Source organism: Rhipicephalus sanguineus, chromosome 8 (genome assembly GCF_013339695.2).
Source record: "Rhipicephalus sanguineus isolate Rsan-2018 chromosome 8, BIME_Rsan_1.4, whole genome shotgun sequence".
NCBI lineage: Eukaryota > Metazoa > Arthropoda > Arachnida > Ixodida > Ixodidae > Rhipicephalus > Rhipicephalus sanguineus.
The window spans coordinates 20,638,853-20,663,541 of NC_051183.1; the positions used below are offsets into that span (position 1 = coordinate 20,638,853).

Genomic DNA, 24,689 nt, shown 5'->3' on the forward strand with positions numbered 1-24,689 from the left:
TTTTTCGTAAGATTATTACGGAAATATATGGAAAACATACGGATTCCTTAAGGAAACATACGGAATTATTAGAATGGCATACGGGAACGTTTCAGTACAGGTTTGTCAAAAACTTCCAGGACATTCTGAAAAGGTTTGAGAGTTCCACGTACGGCCAAAACGTAGACCACTCGATCAGCTCGTACGAGGATAATTATAGTAGCAGAAGAAACTCGCTCAAGAGCAAAAAAAGTTACAAAAAGAAAGAAGGAAACGCATCTAGACAAAACATTCAGTATGGTATATTTACGCTGCTTATGTCGAAATGTGGAAGTGGTGTCAGCAAATAAATCGGATAAAATTCAAGGCTTTTCCAAGGACATCGTCGTAACGAATGACCGAAGAAGGGATCTGGTTGCCTGTTCCCATGTTCTAAAGGTTAACCACTGAATGAATTCAATCAATCAATCAATCAATCAATCAATCAATCAATCAATCAATCAATTAATCAATCAATCAATCAATCAATCAATCAAGCAATCAATCAATAAAAATCTTTTATTTTCACCATTTTATACATAAGGTGAAAAAGCGAGAACTGGTGTCGTGGTGTCAGTGTCAATTGACAGCGTATTCATCGTGTCACTATAAACACCTCGCTCTCTGAAATAAAATTCAGTTGATGGTTCGCGCACGCCCTGTCTTTCCAGCGTTGTGGCGCCATTTATAGCAAAGAACCAACTAGCCCAAAAATCTGTACTCTCGAATGAACATCGTTTATTGTGCAAAAGCAGTGGAGTCTTCAGTCCAAAATCTCTTCCTCTTTCAATAGCACTCAATACCATCTGGTGCTGGTCATCGATGTAGGAATTGGTCGGTGCTCTCGCCCAAAGCTCTTGAGAAGGATAAATGGGTACCGGTGTCTCATGCTTGTCTCTCCAAACTGTACTCATCGCGGTACCTGTGCTTAATGCACTTCATGCTCATCAACATCATAATCATTATCATTGTCATCATTATCAGCCTGACTACGTCCACTGCAGGGCAAAGGGCTGCCCCGTGTTTCGCCAGTCAACCCAGTCTTGGGCTTGCTGCTGCCACGTTATAGCCGCAAACTTCTTAATCTCATCTGCCCACCTAACGCCCATCTTCCCCTTAGCGCGCTTGCCTTCTCTTGAAATCCAGTGTGTTACTCTTAATGACCAGCGGTTACCTTGCCTTCGAGCTATATGCCCTGCCCATGCCCATTTCTTCTTCTTGATTTCGACTGACATGGCCTTAAAATCCGTTTGTTGCCTGGCCCAATCTTCTCTCTTCTTGTCCCTTAAAGTTACAGCTATAATTTTTTTTATTTCCAAGGCTTGCTGCGTCGTCCTCAATTTAAGTTGAACCCAGTTTTCGTAAGCCAGCCAGATTATGCCCCGCGGGTGAGTACCGGTTAAGATGGGGATGTTACGTACTTTCTCTGGAGGGATAGTGTCAAACTAACATTTATTCACTTAAAGCACTTACGGCAGCACAAATTGCCCCTATGATCCGTAAGCAACACTGACGTCAAGGGCTCCTCAAAACGCATATTGTCACCCACGCTCATTTCTTTTGTATGTTTTATGTTACCGGCCCACTGCACGTGTAGCTAATGACTTGCGCAAACCACGCCAGAATGTCTGAGACCATTCGAGCCTCATCGCTGGGGCCGCGTTAGTATGTTAGAGTAATCAGACGAGTAATATCGTCTCTTTACTCGTCTTAACAATGACAATAGCTTCGGCCTTGTTATTATTTCCCAACAAATGTTTCTTAGTCAGTCATCTAATTACGGATCGACGACTATGGCTTCCAGGGATCTGCAGCTGTTTATGATCGGTAGAGCGTGTAATAGCTGCAGCTTTCGTCATCTGTGTAGCTCAGTTATGTTCAGCATAGTTATTTAACTCCGTCAAACTTTCCTTTGAGGATCGTATTGTCGATTCCGATGACTGTGTGGCCTTGGGCAAAAAGAAGAGTAAAACAAAGACAAGGACCTTCTTTTTACTTTTTTTTCTTTCGCAACAAGGATTACCTTCAAGCAATCGATATCGTAGGTAATTTGCATAGCCTAATCTGCATAATGTGGCCTTGTCCTTCACGTGCGCTGCGAGAAATATCATTTAGACTTTTTTTCTTAGGCTCTTGGAGGTGATATTGCAACCGCCTGCAACTCCGAAAAGGCTAAGGAATATATTATTAACGTGCTCCGAGACATTCGAAAGGACCTTGTTCGTATTAATTCATTCGTGCATGTTTAACAACGACGCTGGGTTCTTAACCACATCGCCACCGTTATTGCAGCTGCTTCGAAACAACCGAAACAAGACGACCTCCGCGGAAGCAATCCCACCTCATATCGTCCATTTCATCTGCACAGAGAAAGTCAATCCCGTTTTGTATATTAATGCTGTGTATATAGTCACGGAGATTCGAACTTGTAGTTACCAGCACCTTTGGCTAATTAAAAGGTCACACGAGAGGAAGTGTGCAAGGCTAAGGCTGGAGGTTATCTCGTACTAGCCAAAAAGTAAAGGAATTTATAACTCGTGCATGAGTAATTAAATGCTGCGTTCCCGCCTTGCGACGACACTCGATCAGTGATTGTTGTGCTGAAACTACTGAGAAGAGAGAATATAGGTCCTTAATTACGTCTACTTTCTGCGAGGACGCGTCCTAGCTCATTTGCTGCAGTTTCGTCAGTCTCCTCTCTATTCAAAAAGACAAGCACTACGAAAACAGGGAATCAGAATCAGTTTATTGCGATGATTAAAAATATTACAGAATGTCAATGCGCAAAAGGAGGTCCCGCAGACTCAAACACTGCAATGGGACCTCTTTTTACAGGCTATACGTAAACAATAGATTGCAGCAGTTTATATACATCGAGTACAGTAAACACTAGCAGTTTTTCAGCATTAAGTATAATTAAGCTGTAGGAAGTGTTCAAATAACAGGCATATAGGAATCGTCGTGTCAGAGGGAAGCTAACATTATTAGGCAGGGAAATGACATTAAATACAAAGCATAATTAGAAACTATATATTCAGGAAAACAAAAGAAATAATAGTGTGAGAATGTGATGCACAGATAATAGGTACATAACTGAAATAAGAATATTTGCATGACAAGAACGTTAAACAGAAATATATGTTGTTACAAAGCAAACAGGCTGAATCGAACTAGAATAAATGATAGGACACAAAAGGTAGGGTAATTCTGGTTCTGACAATAGGATACATCACGCTGGCGAATTTCGGTTATTATTACTAGGAAGCGTGAATTTAAGCACTGCAGTGTATATTAACAAACGATAACCAATATAACGCACTGCTTGACATTCGGTGAATATGTTTCGATTAAGAATCTTGCGTTTGATCTATAGCAACCGCGCCGAGCGAGCGTGCTCGGCGCTCGGAGTCCACGTTCGCATCGTGTTGTGTTTACTGCGCGGGTACGGAACACCCGGCCGACCCGGCCGCTGTAACTCGAGTTCCCAGGCCACACTCCGTGCCCGCACAGTAAACACAACACGATGCGAACGTGGACTCCGAGCGCCGAGCACGCTCGCTCGGCGCGGTTGCTATATACGTGTTGTGTTTACTGTGCGGGCACGGAGTGTGGCCTGGGAACTCGAGTTACGGCGGCCGGGTCGGCCGGGTGTTGTAAACACAGCCGCCGGGCCGAAGCTACGCCAGTCGCCCCGTCGCTGCTGCCTCGTTCACCTCGCAGCGCTTTTGCTTAAATATACGAGTTCAATTTGTAGACGTGCCTTTGTCTTTCTTTACTTGTGAACACGCAATATCATTACGCAACCAACGCCCTGGACGTCTACAAATTGAACTCGTATATTTAAGCAAAAGCGCTGCGAGGTGAACGAGGCAGCAGCGACGGGGCGACTGGCGTAGCTTCGGCCCGGCGGCTGTGTTTACAACACCCGGCCGACCCGGCCGCCGTAACTCGAGTTCCCAGGCCACACTCCGTGCCCGCACAGTAAACACAACACGATGCGAACGTGGACTCCGAGCGCCGAGCACGCTCGCTCGGCGCGGTTGCTATAGATATAAACATGGTGTACAATGTACGTGTTGAGAGCATACCTGTTCCATTCTTAATTTCTTTCCCTGAAAAACAACAATAATAATAACTCCAGGAATATGAAGCATCGTGCTTACTAGATCACCATAACCCTGCCACGAACAGGGATGTCAGAATAGCCGTATTATGCAAACTTTAACTGCGCTTGGGACGAGACACCAGAGTAGAAGCCGACAGGACAAGGACAGTCTGCTTCTACTCTGGTGTCTCGTCCTAAGCGCATTTTAAGTTAACATAATGTGTCTTACCAACTAGACCCCAACACGTGCTCCCAGAATAATCGTAGTTGCCATGAATCAGAGACGAGCAAAGCTTGAAAAACTGGGATACATTAGGCTCTCCTTATATATTAGGATAATCTCTAAGCAGGGCTTTTCCGGTATTCGTGCAAGCTGTTAAGCTTTTCGTTATGCCGCTAGTCGTTGATAGAAAACTATCATCATCGTGAGCCGGCACGCGCTCTCCTCTTCGTCGTCTTCCGCTTCACTCCCAGAACACGAGCGCTTCCCAAGCAACGCTTAGCGGCGCTGCTGCTCTTGACAGGCAGCGCCATCTCTGGCAGAAAAAGAGAAACTGGGGCGTGGTCAGCGAGCGTTTTCCCTTCTCGCCACCGCGTTGCCGCTCGCTTCCGTGCACGTGCAGAGCTCTCGCGGTGCACTTGCGGCGTCTCACAATGTACCGCGTGCAGTGCGGCTTCAAAAGGATCTTCAAGCTTGACTGGCACTTCCGCAAAGCGAACTTGATAAAATGAGGAAGGCTCGTCAATCACGTTAACGGTGAAGAGCAGACGATCGACGACAACCACGCCCGACTCAAAGCGAAATGCATTTCCCAAGTCGCGATTACACCCTGTAGGACGTATACCTCGACGTAAGTCTCATTCTGTCACGTTAAAGATGAATATTGGTCCACATGCACTCCGAAATGAAGCCGTACACGCTATCGATGTTCTGCGGCGTGGACTACGAATCATATGATTGTTGTTTTGATATGGCATGCTTACAGTAGCAGCCGTGTACTTTCGTGAACAAACGTTTGCGGCGCGCGAAAAAAAGATTATACGGCCATGGCACTGCTTCCTGAGAAGGTTAGAGTCAAGTCCTCCGTGCCGCTGGAGAATCACCCGCCGATTAAGACGCGAGGCAGCTAGCTGAGCTTTAACCACTGTGAAGCAAGATGAACTGCTCGCCTCGTTTTTTCGGCTCTCGCGTCATGCTTGCAGTCTCTATTTATGATACCGACTTGACACGCGTATAAAACCTGTTGCGTGAACGCGGCTAGAAAATCGCACAAAGTCAGAAGGTGGTTAATTCAAGGTTGCAATTGCAAAGCATGTATGAAGTGCCAGTTATATTTAGCGGCTTAAATATATATCACCCCAATAAAGTGACAAAAACAAAGCAAACCTGCAGAACGATGTCAAAGCTTGCTGAAAATGCACAGACGTCCGTTCCGGCGTGATAAAGCAGCCTTCCCGACGCGTGAAATGCAGGTGCCGAACTTCTGACAATGTGCGAAGTTCAGTTGAATTCAACCAACCGCGCAACGCTAACGGTATAACGCAAATGTGAACGTTCAACAACGACGGGTAGGTCTTACGAGCACGGGGAATCAAAACACAAAGTTGCTTCATCTACAACCGTAACTGGACTTTAACAGTGCGAGAAGACAGCGAGTAATCATTACTGTAGTCGCTGCGTGCATGCGCCCCGTTACTTACCGATTCAGGTAGTCGGAACGAACGAAAGCGATGAACTCAGACAGCCAAAATAGAAGGCGAGACAGCGCTGTCAGCTATCCACGCTTGCCGCCTTTATTTCTCGTGCGACACGCCCGGGAACCGATACAGTTTAACACGTGAATCGTGTGCCTTGTCTGCATTGTTGTGGCTGGCCACTAAACCGCAATACTTCGGACCACGCTTGCGCTTCCGCGGGGTCGCTTCTGCCATCGTGGAAATGCGCAACTTCGCACAGCAAGCCTCTCGGTTCAACGTGCCGAGCTGACGGCCCCACAGTTACTCGCGCCGAGAGAAGAACGCGAGCGCACGTGCGCTACCGCTACCGTGAAAGGGGCTTGAGTCGGCCGCGCCACGGTTCAGAGTTTTCCAACAGAGCCGCAGCGCGGCTGGCGCGGCGCTGTCGTCGCGCCGCAAACTTGAGCTTGGGTTCCCTATAACTCCGGTAGGCGAGAGAACGAGTACAGAGCGACAGAGAAAGAGAAACCTTCTTGGCGAAAAAAATTTTTTGCGAGGCGGTATTTGAACCCGCGCACCCGCAACCGAACGCGAGCGTCGTAAACACTCGGCTATCCAGGTACGCTAGCAGAGCATAGCCTTGTATAGTATAGTATAGCAAAAGGGTGGCAAAAGGTGGCAAATGCTAGCAGAGCATACTCGCATGCTTTGTGTGGTATAGTATCGCATGGAGTGGGAAAGGGAAGTGAGATGAGGAGGAGGGAAATTAGAAGGGGAGAGAGTAAAACATAGCATAGAAAGAAGGAGAACGAAATAAATAGAGAGACAGAATGGGAGAGAAAGAAATAAAGAGAAAGAGAGAGAGACAGAAAAAGGAAGCGAGGAATAGAAAGAGAGAAATGAAGGCAAGAAAGAGAAAGAAAGATAGAAAAAGCGAGTAAAAGAAAGAAATACATAAATATAGAAAGAAATAAATAGAAATAACCAGAGACAGAAAAGACATTAAAAAAGAGAGAGATGAGAGAAAAAGAAAGAAAGCGAGGAAGGAAGAAAAAGAAAATAAAGAGAAAGAAGGCCGCCCAGCTCCGCAGCTCCTTCAGGCTTGGCACGACTAATTCGCAGCTGCCTTAATTTATTTTTCCTTTGTTTCTGTGACATGCTCTTAGGCACAGAGAATGAATTGGCTATTGATGTTCTGTCCGTGCAGCAATAAAAGTCCTTGTAAACGCTGCATATGCATTATTCCTTGTTTTTCTGTTAATGAAGAGTTTCATCAAGGTCTGTGAAACATTGAGACCGTGAAATAAAGATCGATTATCGGCAATTTGAGGCATTTCGGTTTCTGTGTGAAACGCCAAAAAAAGACACTTACATAAATTTTAAAAAAATTCACAGCATATCCACGGGTGAATGATGAAGGACTGGGGCGAAGCTCCTGGAGCAATCATGGTTACACCGTGAAATCTTTAGTGGTTTCGCCCAGCAGTAATCACAGCGATAGCCCAGTACGTCGTCAAAGGCGTGACAAACACTGTCTATGTTTATACAAGAAATTTTATTAATCGTAAGTGGTAGCTAGACGTGGCTTCCGTTCCCCCTTCATTATAACGGCTTTATGGTCGGTGAAGTGATGGATCGGCGATGGGTCGTAGTGGGATGTCTGCAAAGACGAAGTAGTGGGCAGTTTGCAAAGGATCGGTGATGGGTCGTAGTATACTGCCGGTTACGCCTTACGCAGGACGCGTGACAAGGTTGGACTAAGAGAAGCTTCGCCCCTAAAAAAAATGGCGAATCTTGCACTAAGTCGCGCAAGGCTTGAAACGGGGAAGCTGTACGATCGTGCAGTCGAATCTGGTTGCTCTCAGGTTGTCGTTAGGCTTTAGATAGGTGATGCTAGGTAGTTTCTAGGTTGTTGCTAGGCTTTATCTAGGTTATGGTAGGCTGTTTCTAGGTTGCTTCTTAGCTCAGAGAGGTTCGAGTTAAACCACAGACAGTCACAGACACGACGCGGATGTCCAAACTCCAGAGACAGAAACTCGCGCTGAAACCTCCCATAGATCCACAGGCACGTCGTCTTTCGCGCAGGGCTTCCATCGCTTCGGGTATCTTCTCGCAGCCGCCGTTGCCTTTCCCGTTCTCTAGTATTCTCTCGTTGTACGTACCGCTGAAGCACTCCGTACAGATGCTTCAGCAAAATGTGCGGCCAGGGTGTTTATCACTGGGTTATTCCCGATGGTTTCTTAAGGCTTTTCTCAATTACTGGTAACGTCTGTTTAGAAATCTGAATTGGTGTTTGCCGCCCGTCTGTTGCCTTCTTCCTTTTTAGTGGACCAATGATGAGTAGAGGGGTGTGCCCGATGTCTGTGGCACGTACCCGTTCATGGTGTTGATAGTTTTTTGTACACACTTGTACACACCAAAGCTTTTATGGCCGGATTAAACTGCTCCGCTGCTAAAAGGTTTCACGCGAGACAGAACTCCAGGAGATCCTGGTGACTTGAAGTGACAAGAAATTGTTGAACAGAAAATGTTGCTCGAACCAAAGTTTCAACAAGAGGACATGGCATGGAGACAACCACCCGTTTGTAGCACGAAGCCACTAGGAAATCCATACGGAATTCTCAGAAATACAGTCTCTTAATGTGTTTTCCCTTTCTTAACCCTTCTGCCACCTTGCGGGATTCCGCAGAACTGATTTTCAATTCGTACTGAAAGTTGGGCTAGTTGGTGATGCAAGCGCGCAGACGGACGGGACGAAGAATGGTAACACAGAACAAGCGCTGCTTATCATTATGCTTATCGTACGTGTTTAAATAATCTACATATTCCAATAAATCACAGTTGAGAACAGCGCTTGTTCTGTGTTACCTTTTCTTCGTCCCGTCCGTCTGCGCGCTGTTTTTGCCCGTCAGATATTCGTTGCGTTGGTCTTTGCTGTTTGAGTGGAAAACGACGCGTTTATGAGGAGTTTTTTTCTTTTCGCTGGTGGCTATCAGCATCTGTTACGGCAGGTAAGTCTTTTATTTTAGCGTGTATGACTGTACGGTCGTCGTTTAGCATAACGACTCCCGTTTAGCATAACGACCCCCCCCCCCCCCCCCACAGCGCTGGCTACGCCAATTGACTTGAAAGAGACGAGGACACAAAACCAGCAGCTCGCATGCCTTCCAAGAGCGTCAACATTGACATTCGTTCTGTCCATGAATCACAAACGAGGCCACAACGATTACTTTCGCAGATATCTGCAAACAGTGCAACGAGTTCAGTAAGCTCGAAAGTCTTCTCCTCGGGCACCGCTCTTTTCAAGGACGGATCCTTGCGCACGCTGCCTTTACGGACAGGCGCCTCCACAAGGATGGCCTACTTAAAAAAGGTGAAACACTATAGATAAAGGCGACAGTTTCACACCGCGCGATTGAACGAAGAAAAAAAAAGGAAATTCCGCCTCCGTTCCATCCCGTGAAAGTCGATGTATACGGCGCATGCTGGCCCGAAAGTCGCGGGTTCGATCCCGAACACGGCGGTCGCATTTCGATGGAGGCGAAATGCTAGAGCTCCGTGTACCGCGTGATGTCAATGTACGTTAACGAACACCTGATGGTCGGAATTTCTGGAGCCCCCCACTACGGCGGCCAGGATCGAACCCGCGACCTTCGGGTCAGCAGGCGAGCACCGTAACCACTGCAACACGGAGGCGGACACAGTTCCCTCTAATAAATATTGCTGGAAGCACTTTGACGCCTTGCACCTTTAACATGGAGTTATGTACCAACTAGCCCAAAACCGAACGCTACCGCACCCTCTTAAATGCGCGAGTGCCTACGTGATACGGCGTAATGTGCGCTCACAGAAGTCACGGCAGGCGGAGTATTTCCTTCCTGCTATCGTCCTAACACGTCACCGTCTCGGCTGGTCCCATTGTTCTCAGGCACGTGTCACTTGTCTTTCGCTTCCTTCGTTCGCTTTCGGTGTTGTCCGCCGCTCGGCGTCCTTGATGAGGCAAAAACGGCAACGGAAACCGTAACCACTTCACTTCGATCATTTCCTGAGCTAAGCGCGCCAATATGGCAATATTTTTGCCGGCCAAAATCGACGTGCTTTTGTCTCTACGCGCTCGGCTTGGGAACTATGGCAAAAGCTGCTGTGGAATCGTCTCCCCTTCCCCCCCCCCCCCCCCCCTTCATCATTATGATATGCCCTGCCGACCTTCGCATGCATTCTGAACTGCTCTGCGAATAGTATACAAATAATAACATATGCAGCCGACTCCAATTTGTGCCTTACGAAGTGGCAGTCGAAAAATGCATTCTTAGTCGTTGTGCGGAGGAAAAAAAAACATTGTGTGCCCACACCGCTAGGTGCTATTCCTGACAGAATTCTGTAAGCTGCATATATAAACGGAAATAGTACGATTAGTTCCTTTTTAATTTATGTTAATGTGATCTAGCCACAGCGCCGAATCCAACGAAGGCTAGAGGGTCTACGAGAAGTCGGTTAAAAATATCTACAGTCGTCCTGAACTCTTTTTCAAGGTTACAGTAATTTAAAGAACCAGGGTAAGCCCAATGAGACATCCTGATTCTAATAAAGGCTCATACATGTTCAATCATTTTAGAAGCAACAGTTGCGAAATAGTAGCCATTAATCTTTGCCTCTGTTTCGTGGTGCTTTAATGAGAGTGGTGCCTGCAAAAGGAGCTAAACGCACAACATAGTTATCATTAACTACATCGAAGGCATTGGAACTTTCAATAGTTGCCAACACAGGCATAGTGTAACCGTAGTCTGAAAGTGTGACAAATTAAAATACAGCCAGCTGCGCAGCCGCAGTATCATATTATCACGTCTGGTTGATGTATCAGTATCACTGCTTAGCTGCATTTGTTGCAAACGACAGCACAAGATTCCCGTCTTTCGTAAAGCTGCACCTGAGGACAAAATACCGAGACCTAATCAAGTGCACCTTTCGTGGCTACGTGAAACTCTCAAAATATCCCGCTTCGTTGCCGCAGCATCATAGTATCGTGCCTAGTTGACGTATCAGTATCACTGCTTAGCTGCAATTTGTCACAAAAGATCACATAAGGCTCCTGTCTCACATAAAAAAGCACTTGAAAACAGAATACGCATATTTAGTCAACTGCTCCTTCCGTGGTAAAATTCGCAAAATATCACGCTGCATAGCTGCATTATCATAGTATCATGCCCATTTGAAGTAGCAGTATCACTGCTCAGCTGCATTTATAATAAAATATCGCAGATTTACTGTATTCATAAGGCCGCAATTGAGAACAAAATACCCAGACCTAATCAAGTGCGCTTTCCACGGCTACGTGAAATTTCCAAACCATTCCGCCGCGTAGCTGCAGCATCATAGTATCATGCCTAGTTGACGCATGAGTATCCCTGCTTAGTGCAGTTATCACAAAATATCACATAAGGCTCCTGTCTCACATAAAAACCCACCTGAAAACAAAATAAGCGTATTTAGTCAACTGCTCCTTCCGTAACAGAATTATCAAAATATCGCGCTAGGTGGTGGTGGTGGTGGTGATGTTGCAGCAGGCGGGGTTAGCCTGGCCTACATGGCCGGCGATTGTTCCACCTGAGCACATCCTGAATGGTAGGGGTCTGTTACTACGTGTTGAACAGCCAGCCTAGTGTCTACGTAGCGGCAGTGCCGCAGTGTCATGCCTAGTTGAAGTACCAGTATGACTGCTTAGCTGCGTTTATCATAACGGATCACACAAGGCTCCTGTCTCTCATAGAGCCCCACGTGAGAACAATATACTCATACTTGACTGCTGCTTCTGTGGCTACGTGAATTTCTCAAGGACCCTTTCTACAAAATACGGACAGGATCATCCGTATGCTTGCGACACACTCTCCTCTTTTGTTCCGACTATGTGCTAACGTTCTAATTTAAAAAGCAATGAGCAGAAAGAATAATAGCCCGATATCCTGGCCTCTTCCTTTTCAAGAAGGCGAGCCTACGAAGCCAAGCCATCATCGGATAAGAGCACAATTTTTTTTCCAAGAAGGAAGCGGCAGTAATTGCCACCGTGCCTTTCTGAAAGTGTCGCACAATGATTGAGCAAGTCAGCATCCCGTGTGTAGTCCCTGCTATTTAAAAGAACACGGCTACCGTACTGACAGTCATTACAGGACACGTCGTGTACCGTCAGTTCACCACTTGCTGATGTCTTCAAGACCTCTCGTGCTCGCATCTTCTCCTGCGGCGGAAACCCTAGAAGAGCAGCAGACACTTTGAGCAGTGATGCATCATATTCGTGAGCAAGGGAAGAAGCGTCGACCTTTACAACTCAACTCAAGCTGCTTTATTTGATGACCTGGTATCCCTAGTCCGTTTTCACATCTCGACAACGGTTTCCCAAGTGATGGCGCAGCAATATCTGGGCATCAATAGACGTGTACCGATTTGAAGCACAGCTCAAGCAAGGTTTCTTGCCCAGCTTAAAGACTATAACGGTTTCACAACTACTGGTGCGGCGATACCTGAGAGTCGTCTCTTATTTGAAGCACCAAGATTTCTTCGAGAGCCCCAAAGACTATTTTTCCAACTTCAATCCAAGTCGTAAGCTCTTTATTTATTATTCTTTCGTCACAGCTGACGGGTGGGTCTGTCAAGCTACCCTTGCATAACTGCTTTATCCGCATCTTCGACGTCCGTGCAAGATATAGACACTGTTAGAAGATGGCGACAGTTACCCAGATGGCCGTGCCAACTGCGGCTCTTCTATGGCTTCTCAGCTGGCGATTGCCGCATCACACGCTGGAACTGGTCACCGCCGCTGCTCTGGCAGCGTTTGCAGTGTTCGTGTCGTACTGGACACTGTGGCACGTACGAAGACGCTTCCTCAACGCATCTGTCGAAGCACGAGGAAAGAGCGTTCTCATTACAGGTTAGTGAATGCCTATCATTTCTGAGTTTCTTTTTCCCGCTCTAATTTCAAGATAATCTTCGTAGAAAACTTTGAACATGTGTTTATATGTAATGCTAGTAGTAATCTTTGATAAATAACCGTATTTTGTCCCAGTAGGAGTAATATTTGACGAGTATGTCATTACTGAGGCTTTTCTACACCCGTCGTTAGAAGGCAAGGAATATGTCAAATACTATAGCTCTTGAATATACTACCAAAAGAATCACATACCTAATACACTTCTAGTACACTTCTGCATATATACAACTTTCCGTCTGTGAACGTTTTCTTCCACAGAGCTACGGATACTGCTGCAGGGACAACACCATTTTTTCTTCAAATCAGAAACAACAACTGAGCTTTAAGTTTTTACACACCCACAAGAACTTCACTGTTGCCTTGTGCTGCAGACTAGTGGATGCCAACTTTCCCTTTCATAACCACTCTTTTTAACAGTTAATGGTATTCTCAAATCTGCTGTTAACAAAGCTAAACACAACACCGGAACTTCCTCCTTCAACTCACGAAACTTTGCGTTAACGTTAATAATGCCCGTGGCATCATGCTGCTAGCAGACATTGGGCATAATCCAATGTCGATTGCCATCCACTCCCTCTCACGCTCTTGGCACACGCCAACGCAATTTTTTTTATTAGAAACTAAAATGAGTTCATGGTTTCTATAACGGTCACCGTGTGCAAGAATCGCATTGAATAAGTTTCGGGTCTGCAAATAATCACGTTTCAAAAGACGAGTCCTGTTCACTTGAATTCAATGCGTTATGTTTATTGCATTGCGAGACTTACAACAACGTGATTAAATCGTTGTAATTACATAAATACATGCACGTTGCAGGCGTTGTAGACACTACCGCGTCTCTGAGGCTGTGTCTCAATTTTTCCCACGCTTTTGAAGTATTAAAGTAAGCTTGTGCAGCTGTAGAACTGAGATCCCAACACGAAAAGGAAACATGGAGGCTAATAGTGATGAGAACTCGTCGAGCTAACACTGTAGTTGGAGGTCATGTTTCGACAAGGAAATGTTTTCGCCCTGACGAACACAAACAAGGTAAGTAATCAAAATATTGACCCCAGCGACGTTTCTTGTTCGGCAATTTTAAATCACCGTAGATATAGAGCCTACACGCTGATCAATAAGACAAATAAGAGTACTTTGCTCCCAGTGAGAGTAATATTCGACGAGTATGTCATTACTGAGGCTTTTCTACGATCGCCGTTAGATCGTCTGAACTTAGATCGCCTGAAGGATTGTACTCGTGTGTGTGTTTCCTCGAACTGTTTTCGTTGTTTTTTTTTTTCATAAAGAAAAACTTAATGATATTGTTCGAGTCATTCCTGTGAAGAAAATTTCGAGAAGCCTCTTTCAATGTTAAGTTTTGTGGAAAGCAAGAAACACCCACTGGCCTTATGCTGGAAACCTAGCCTGGTCTTCGAAAAGGAATCTCCGCAGTAAACGGAGCGCACTCGGTTCTCCTTCGCTATGACAAGGAAGAGGTGCCAACACGTACACATGCCCCGACTCATTCAAGTTCGAACAGTTTGAGCTTTTCAATCTGGGAGTGATCATATCGTCGTAATTTGTTCCTTCTTGCAGAACGACCTATGTGGCTGACTTTATGTGTCACTTTCTATTTGCGTTGTCTAAGACCAATAGGTCGTGCGTAAACATTGTTCGTTTATTCTTGGTTTTCGTCGTTTCATCCACTATTTTGCAATCGCTCGATCCTTCAAAGAATTAATCATTGACGGGCCCTGTACAAAGAACGAAATCGCTATATCTAGAGCCTCGGGCCTGTTATTGTGTTTGTCGAGTATTCAAGTTGTGCTTCTGCTTAATATTTGAGCTCAGAATGATAACGCACAATGAATACTGATGAATATGAAAATTTCAATAACAGAAGCCAATGTGTTTTCTTTTTTCGAACGATGAAAGTACTACGCTATTTCTCGGTAAATGCAATTTATAAATGCACAACGCTGGTGGAACTCAAAAATATACAGCAAAATATGTCAGTGCCGACGTGACATTACGCAATACATTTAATGCGTATATTTTCTCTTGCGGAGATAGAATGATGAAGTGAAATGAATTTGCCATGAAGGCATGCACATTTCACATATGTCCAGTGTAAAGTAATACGCCCAGTGCCCCAAACAAGTATCTGTGCATTTTATGGGTTCCTAATTTATATCACTGCTATTTTCTGGATAAAAAAAGGAACGAAGTTGAGTACACTAACATATAATAACTATGAAAATGCCATAACAAATTACGAGAATACTATGCTCCATTCACAGGCTGTGATACCGGCCTTGGCCACATCTTGGCTAAGCAGTTGGCTGCCGATGGCTTCTTCGTCTACGCGGGATGTCTCAGTGCCGCTGGAGAGGGAGCCAAAATCCTTCGCACCAAGACCAACATAGAGGTGCTACAGATGGACGTAACAAAAGATGACGACGTCGAGGCTGCATATGAAACCGTGGAGAGAACTCTTGGCAAAAGAGGTAGGTACAGGGGCATTTTATGTAAGGGTTGTGCTTTCGTATCTAAACGTTAATTTGAACCATTGTAATGGACGAAATACGGGGAATGGATCGAGGTACCCATTTTTGTTGACCCCAACTATGTGAAACCGACAGATCATGAAGGAATACGGCAGAAGCATGATGACATGATTACTGGCGCAACCGCACAGAGACCTGAACAAGAAACGCGCTAACATGCTGGACTTCAAATGATCATAGTGAGCTGAAGTCCAGGTTTGCCCCGTTTTCCTTGTTCACATCCCTGTCCCCTTTGCGCTAGTAATCGTGTCTTACTACGCTCGACACGAAATAGCCCAACTTTACGCCTTAAAGGAAATACAAGCAGTGGTTGGATTCGGCACTATAGCCTTTTTACGTGATCACAGCGCAAAACACGTAACATGAACGGACAGACACCGCGAAGCGCTGAAGAGAGGTACACAGCGCTTCGTGGTACTGCATTGTTGGCTCTGGGTCCAAAGAAGCTATTGAATATTCCTTGTATATTCAACGTATATTTAGATACTGGTATAAAAAATGAAGTTAGTTGATGGAAAAGCACGTTCCCTGGCCATAACTTCCCTCAATCCTTGCTTCCGCAGAGCTGTGGGCGGTTGTGGCCAATGCTGGCGTACCGAGTCTCGGCTACATTGAGTGGCAACCCATGAGCCGGATACAGTACGTGTTCCAAGTGAATACCTTCGGTGTGGTCCGAGTCGCAAGGGCATTCCTGCCACTCATGCGCAAGACTCCGGGCAGCAGGCTTGTCATCGTCACCAGTCTTTTAGGTACGTTCGCGCTACACTTTCGGGGTCCTGGTAGTGCTAGTTTGATATCAAGAAATTGAATTGTTGGTTTCTTCTCTGAATTTTTCATTGCGACATAGACACGCACTTGAGGCCTAACATTCTGTGCGTGTATGTGTATTACATGTGTGCCGTAATATCTGTGTTGTGTATGAAGTGAAGCAGTTTTTTTGTAGAATCCGCTATCGTGTATTCAGCGGTCATAACTGGTCGCGTCACTGTAGCGAAGGCCGGCATGCAGGAGGTGACGGAAGCGTTCCGACTGTAACCCTTGGCGTGTCCACGTAAAAGGGTATGCATCTGCTTGCATCACTGGAATAGAGCAGTGCGGACACGTAGCACCCAGTGGTAAATTCGATCAGTTCCACGTTGAGATGACAGCCGGTGTAAGGGCCACCCCGGCCCGAAGCCTCCTAAGCGCGACTTCCTCCACCCTAGTAAGGTGAAGGGAGAGGGAGCAGACACACGGCAGAATAAGAGCGCGTGTGTCCGGCCGGAGCAAATTTTTGCGGGCTCGGAGTGAGTTGAAGGGTTATTGGGGGGGGGGGGGGGTCTGTATTTTTGTTCAGGTTTCTTTTACCAAGTTTTCTTGGAATCCCAAGGTTTGTTCTGAGGGATTGTAGGACTGTACAATTTTATATCGCTAATTTACTTTTGCTTTCATTTCGTTCATCTCAACAAAGACTTAGGGCTACAGGAATGTTGTTTTATTGTATTCATCTATGCAAGATTTTGATAGGTTTGTTTCAATATCCTCATACTATCCAATATTTGCTTGAACCTCTATGTTTTCGCCTGTACCTTGCTGCAGGACGAATGTCAATGCCTGCATCGATGACCTACTGCATGTCGAAGCACGCTTCCACATCGCTGGCGGATGCCCTTCGCCGCCAATACTACGACAGGGGTGTGCACGTGAGCACAGTTGAGCCAGGTGCATACAGGTGAGCGAAGTTGAGCGGTTTCTTCCATACATGAACGGCAAAGCACCATGTTTTGTTTTTAACTTCTTTGCGCGATTTCGTCCATTGAGAACTTGGTATTGACTTAGCTTTTTTTTAATCTTCAGAATTATCGAACACCGACCCAATGGATGCAATGCCTTTAATTCTTTAGGGTGTTTTGTGAAGTTTACAGAAGACGTACACAATTCGAGAATATTCTGCAAGAATGCTTGTCATGAAGACATTGACTATTTGATGTCTAAGCTGCTCGCAAGACACTCATCTAACCTATATAAATATGTGCTCTATGTAAAGCACCGTTAAAAATCAATGGAAAAAGTTAGCAGAGCATACTCATACCGGGAGCAAATATTGAGAAATTCTCATTTCACTGTATAAATAGGGCCTGGAGTGGTGTCAAAATGCTTAAATGAACTATTAAACAACGTCGGTTCACTAACGCACATATGCGCGCCTATGCGCAGGATTTCCGCACGTGTTCAGGCATGCCTGAATGAATAACATTTGTTTTGATACTGTACAGCCATTCTATCTTCAGGTAAAGCACGCAACCGTGAAGCCGCTCATGTTGCAAGTAAACGAATCGAACGCTTTGAATGCTGCGCAGTAAACTTTAGGGAATCCTTTGGTGCCTTTTTATTCCTTTCACGACGCTCATGTTTCCTGGTTCGATAATCAGAGGTGATAAGGGCAGGGCAGCGGGCGGCCACCACTGACAAAACACACAGCGAGAGCAATGAAAACAATTCCTTACATTATCGCTGTCCTTCCTTCTTCAATGCTATACCCTAAGTCCTCACCAACGCGTCTTTTAATTTTATCATGCATATCAGGACTCCCATGGCCAACCACGACACCATGGCGGAGACACTGCGCAATGACCTGAGCCTCTTGCCACCTCGCGTGCGCAGCGGCATAAGCGACCACTCCCTGGGAAGTCTGCGCAAGTCGTCCGACACTCTGTACTCGTCCATCATGAGGGACGACTCGCAAGAGGCCGTGGACGTCATGAAGTCGGCCGTGCGAGACCTCATTCCCAAGGCCTACTACAGGGCCGGCGGACTCAAGGACATTCTCCTGCGCCGGCTGTACGAGGTGGCACCGGCAGAAGTGACGGACGAAGTGGTCCACATGATCCGCAAAGTTGCCCGGGCTGCGAGGCGCAAAGCATAGAATAGCTGTCTGCTGCATTGTGATCATGAAAGCTCTTCGCGACTAGGCTGGACTCAAGGACATTTATCTGTGAACTGAACTTCTAGGACGCGATGCATCTTTGCTGTGTGGCATTTACGGACGCATATTCTTACCTCACTGGAACGGCAAACAGCACGGCATGCGGCTTATGCAGCTGTGAGGAGACGATTGAGCGCATTCTATGCCAGTGCCCATCCTTACCAGACTCCACAACGTATTCTAGAAGTCGAACTCATTCGTCTTGATACAAGACCACTACCGGAAAAGAAGATCCTGGGACCTTGGCCCACTGGTTTCGTGCAGTGCACACGGTCACGAAAGGCATATCGTGCTGCTTGAAGACGACCGGACTTAACGAGCGCCCGTGAACTACCAGCGCGAGTTGTGCGTGTTCCCGCTAACTGTTCATTTATTCCTTTTCTTACTCTGACTCCTTCTTCTCTAAGTTATCTATCATTCCCCCCCCCCCGTGTAGGGTAGCAAATCGCGCCAAAGCTTGGTTAACCTCCCTGCATTTCCTCCTCATATCTATCTATCTATCTATCTATCTATCTATCTATCTATCTATCTATCTATCTATCTATCTATCTATCTATCTATCTATCTATCTATCTATCTATCTAGGACAATGGACATGCGCCTCGAAGGCGCAGAAGGCAACGAAAGCGTTGCTGACGTACTTAGTGTCGACAGGTCTGTGCGACCAACAAGTGTGCAATGTACTCCCCCAACTCTGCGCGTGACTCCGTTAATATTTGCCTTTTCTTCTGTCTTTCTTTTCGCCCCCTCATCCCTCTCCCCCAGTGCAGGTTAGCAAACCGGAGGTGCGTCTGGTTAACCTCCCTGTCTTTCCTCGCCTCTCTCTCTCTCTCTCGCTTGTCGGCGCTCTTGAGGGCTTAACCCAACGTGGTGGTCTAGTGGTTATGGCACTTGTCTGCTGACCCGAAGGTCGTGGGATCAAGTTCCGGCCGCGGAAGCCGCATTTCGACGGAGGAGAAATGCTAGAGGCTCGTGTGCTTAGATTTAGGTGCACGTCAAAGAACCCCAGCTGGTCGAAATTTCCGGAGCCCTCCCCTACGGCGTCTCTCATAATGAAATCGTGGTTTTGAGACCACGATAAGATAAACCCGGACAATTATTATTATTATTATTATTATTATTATTATTATTATTATTATTATTATTATTATTATTATTATTATTATTATTATTATTATTATCATTATTATTATCATCATCATCATCATCATTTTGTCAGGATGTCTGCAGGCAACAGCGGGCATTTGAGGCATTGTCATCCCGCCTGCTGCGTCTAAAGAAATTGGCTATCCCTTATTACTCATTATCAAGCGCTCTTCATTTCATTGAACGAATCTTTTTGTTAGACACAACCCTGGAAAGCCTAGTCTGAGTCTTGGCAGATATTGTTTTTCCGTGCACTCAAGTTAATTTCCTACCATCTCGTAATTACTATACCTAAATTAAGGTATACAAACAGCGCATCTTACACTTTTCTTAGTTTCATGTGGTTGCATTCACCTTGTTTGAAATATTTACAACGTTGTCTTATGCACAGCGAATTGAACTTGACGTTACATTCATGTGTTAATATTTATACGCGTCATCAGCGTGCTCTTCTTCAAGCCAAATTGACCTTGATGTGCTCTTGTCCACGGTCACGTTGCACAACCGTTTCAATGCTACTCTTCCCGGCACTTCAGTAACATGACCGCGTCACCACTGCTTGTAGCCGTATTGTAATGTTTCTTATCTAACCTGAAGCGTGGCCACTAAGTTGAGAAACTTAGCATTGTTAATCCCAACCCTTATGTAGCACCACCAATTTGATGATGATAGATCCTTGGAATACGGTGTGTCGCTGGAACTCCTGCGACATCCCACGTTCCAAGTATTTTTCACCACTTCAAGCTTGCACGTTCCCCTGAACTTCTACCTTATTTGGACCTCCAATGTGAAGTCTTTCAGGACAACAAAGTGAAGTGTAGCGTTCACCTCAACTTTCGATTTCACAGATTGTTTTATTAATGTGAGCAAGAGGTATTTCATGTGGTACAATGTTGTTTTAAGTACTGAATACCAAACTTAATGCTCGTCCCAGCACTGTTGAAAGTTCCGGTGTTCACCGCTGTCTAGGAAAGCAATTGTACGACCTAAGATGGAATCCAACCATGGGTAACCAGAACTGTATGCGTCTTCGTGCGTGCGTTTGTATGTGTATGTGTACATATACACATGTAAAATTGAAAATATTCGGTGGGGTCTGACCCCCCACCCCCGTTGGCTACACCAGGACCCTTTCATATAATGCGGGACATGCGAGTGACGTGTGGCTTAAAGGTAGACTTTGGTTTTGAAACAATAAAATAAAATATAGTTTTTTTTTTTGGCTGAACAAAGAAATCGGAACGCTTCTCATTTTTCCCCTTCGTGCTCGCTTGTTTTTGCTTCTTTGTTGGTATATCTGTCTGTGTGCATTTTATTGTCCATTACAAGTTGGGCGCAGAGCGGCGGGATGTATTTTATGCTCCGTCGTGTACCCTGTCTCGCGTGATGCTTCTATTTCCAATTCGTACACCCATCCCCCCCAAGTCCGAGTGCAGATTGCGATGATGACAGCGCAATAACTGAATCGGATGCGTCGCCGCTTAAAATGCTTCCCTCCATTTTACGACCAAGCACCAGAGGTGGGTTATTTGCACCGTGTACCAGCGTGTCTGAGACAACAAAAAGAAGACAACATTCTCTTGACTGTTCGGGCTGATTATTCGCCTCAGTTCAGGCTGATTATTCGCATCCTGGGTTTGTCGCATTGTTTGAGAACAAAAAGAAAACAATACTTGGTGCTCTTGTGTGACAGGCGAGGCCTTCCATGTCACTTGCACCACCGTAATGTGCGCCAGCAGAATCTTGTGGCACCCTGTGGAGAAGCAAACAGTCGGACTCAGCAAAATACTGTCCTTCGGGAACTGCATACGTTTCCCAGCTCCGGCTGTTTCAACCGCACCTTGGTTTACGCCACCCCAGTCGTCATTTTGTGTGCCGATGCGAAATCGCAAGATAGTGGCGATGAAATTCACAAATTCCAACTTGTCGTATTTGGCACGCTCGACGTGACACCACACGATGCATATTCAAGTGCGCAACGCTTTGCTCACACGCCGGCGCGAAGTTTCACCTGTATCTGCTCATCTGAACTAAAAGAAAAACTGTCCGAAAAGCCGTAGTCGAGTAAGGCAGTGACAAACTGGGCCTCAAACCACTGACGCTACACCTTATTAATAATTAATAATTCATGATACATGCAAATCATAAATCCAACAACATTTCGTCCTTTTTTGAACAACTGTACAATGTTGCACGGCCCGAGTTAAATATATGTTCTAATAAATAAGTGTTTCAATATTCTCTTGACGGGTGAACGGCGTTTCGGCTGTGTGCGGTTACATAAAACTGGCATTTCATTATGTCAACAACATATTCAACCTACAATACCCGCTTCCGCATTTGTGACTGAAAGTATGACGTCACTATAGCTGCGCCACGTGATTGACGCGTGGTGCAGGGACGCTCATACTCGCGTGATCGCTTCTGTGATTGGCTAAGACATAGTCACTTAATGTGGGCACACAGTGCTGCGCCCGTGCGAAAACTTACAATGCCAGGCTTCTTCCCTTCCAAACCACACTAAGGCAGTACTACTGCAGTATATAGCTGTTATGGCCGAGGTTTGCCGTGTGTCGAAGATAGAAAATTATCATGTGTGTGTGTGTGTGTGTGTGTGTGTGTGTGTGTGTGTGTGTGTGTGTGTGGTGTGTGTGTGTGTGTGTGTTATTTTAACGTGAACGTGTATATGCATATACGCCACTATTCACTATGTTGTCTTGACTATTATGTTATGTCTGTACGTGATAATTCATCTATGCCATTTATGCGACTTCAGAACTTCACATAAGGGGTCATTATTCTCTGTATTTTCGAGACACCATATTGCAATGTTATGGTGTTATTCAAGTTATATATTCTATGTACCGCGTATTTCTTATGTTCGGGTGTTACTGAGAGAATGTTTTAAATGTAAACATTAGACTTTGTATGTTCGGCGTTCGATTTCTCTAAGAGCTATGAAGTAGCCAGTGCCTTATTTGAGCGCAAACATCTCTTTTCAGCATGCCAATAAAAAATAAACAAGTGTTTCAGTATGATATTCTTACCACCAGGTTCAGGGTGATACCGATTGAGTAAACCTGTAAGTGGACCCACTAATCACCTGCGCGACAGTGAACGTTGCCTTGAACCTGAGAAAATGTCAATGCAAGACGCGATTACAGCGCGTACGTGTGACCCTGATTCGTCTCGTGCCTTAAGTCATCGCGGTTACCGTAAGACCGCAGTCATGACCGCAAAGATGGCTCTGTTCCAGACTGTAGATAGTCGCGCATGGTTGATCAAGTGCGACGAGCCCGCGCAGCACACTTCTTTGGACGTGTGTGGCCCTTCCTCTCGATTGGATGATGCGTGCTAATTAGACCTTTTTCAAGCAGTCCCAGGGCACCCCGCGGGCGCGCGGAGCACGATGGGAAAAGTGTGTTCGCCGAGCGAGCTGGCGGTTCGGTCGGCTGTTGCTCGTTGGCGCCGTGGGGAGCACGAAACGAAAAGAACACCGTCGCCGATTCTTGACTATTCTTTCATTGTAAATACTGCACACTTCCGAACGCATCTGCATGCCTCTCGACGCATGAAATGTGAAAGGATGAACGCAGAGTAGTGTAGGTATTACCGACCGTATATGTATCGGATGTAGCAGTTAGCAGCATACACATTATCGCGTGCCGGCACCGTCAAGACGCACTACAATATGAGCTATAGATTTCAAAACAGGAGAAAGTGCCTCAGATCAGGCTGGCCGACGTTTCGATAGGGGACCTATCTTTGTCAAAGGCGCCTTGTCATCCCTGGCGTGTTAGTTTTATGGGGTTAGTGATGACGTCATGTCCATGAGCTGGAACAGTGAATTCATGTTTATTCGGCGATTACTTGTAATCTACTATTGCGCTCAGTATGAGCTACACCACGCGAGCGCGTGGCCGAGCGCTTTGCAAGGTTGTACAGTGGCGCCTATCACGCCATATTTTCGAGTTATTGGGAGAGAGTTTGGCTGTCCCTGCGAGCGCGCATCGCCTCCACTTGCTTTCACCCTCGCCCTCGTTTAGCCCTGCGGTGATATCAGCTTCGAAAATGATAACTTCGAGGATGCAAGCAAGCAAGTGGGGGCGATGCGCGCTCGCACGAGCAGCCAAACTCTCTCCCGATAACTCAAAAATTTGCCGTGATCGGCGCCACTGTACAACCTTGCAGAGCGCTCGGCCACGCGCTCGCGTGATGTAGCTCATACTGAGCGCGATAGTACGTAATGATACAAATGTCACGTATCGAATTGCCAGCGATAGCTTTCCGCTCGAGCATTTAGTGTCCCGAACACTTCTGCGCTTGCCAACTGCGTTTAGCCGCTATGACCTTTAATAGGTAGTGTCGTATTGCTCACCACTACGAGTACGATTATACATATCTACACTGTGGTCGCATGTGAGCCAACACGCGGACACACACCAGCGTTTCTAAAATATAACATCTGCAGTTAGTTTGAACGAATGGTGATAAAAGCTTATCCTTTGTGAGATGCGGTGCGAGCGATCGAGGCGCACGCTGTCTAATCATTGTATCTTATTTTACTAATGCCGACTGTATTCTCTCGCGTAATATTTACATCTCAGATCCTCACCTTGTGCTCGTCAACAGTGTCGGGGGACGGTGATTGCAAAGGGATCCGCGAACTGCATTGACCTCTCGCTTGAGGAATATTCTTCTAGGAAACCAAGTTGTATCTTTTTTGTTTAATCTATGTCGTAGGGCATACTGGCACCAAAAAAAAAAAAAACGCTCACAACCGCTCAGCTGGTCCAACAGTGGCCCGGGGGAACACTAGAAAGATGTAAATCGTGCAGATAGCGCCGTAGCTAAACACAGAATAAGCTCATGGCTGAATTATGCAGTAGTATATATGTTACACCTTGTCACGTTCACTTGATCTGGGACGTGCTGTCATGGCGCAGGTGGAAAGTGTGAGGCTAGTCGCGGCGACTGCTGCGGCGTACACACTTTTCCCGTGAGCGCTGGCGCGCCCCTTGGTGGCGCTCGTGTGCTTGAAAAGGTCTACCGACTGCCTTCCCTTTCGTGTTCAATTACTTCGCGCGTTGTACTAGTACTAATCTAAAGCCTGGCAATCGTCTTAACTATTCACGCAGACACAATTAAGGCGAAAGCCTTAGATGCCTTAGGGAAAAAAAGTATTAACTCGTGGCGGGATACTCCCACCTGAAATATACAGTCCGCGAAACCCAAGACGTCATAGTAATA

The 24,689-nt window shown here is 46.0% G+C and overlaps 1 protein-coding gene across 1 annotated transcript; it reads left to right on the forward strand.

Annotated features, from left to right (window-relative positions):
* The first annotated feature begins 12,514 nt into the window (after window positions 1-12,514).
* LOC119403070 (retinol dehydrogenase 7) lies at window positions 12,515-18,234 on the forward strand. The gene is made up of 5 exons (XM_037670019.2): window positions 12,515-12,722; window positions 15,062-15,268; window positions 15,892-16,077; window positions 16,907-17,039; window positions 17,894-18,234. The coding sequence occupies exons 1-5, from the start codon at window positions 12,515-12,517 to the stop codon at window positions 18,231-18,233; spliced, it is 1,074 nt and encodes a 357-aa protein (XP_037525947.1). The 3' UTR covers window position 18,234.
* The last annotated feature ends 6,455 nt before the right edge of the window (window positions 18,235-24,689 follow it).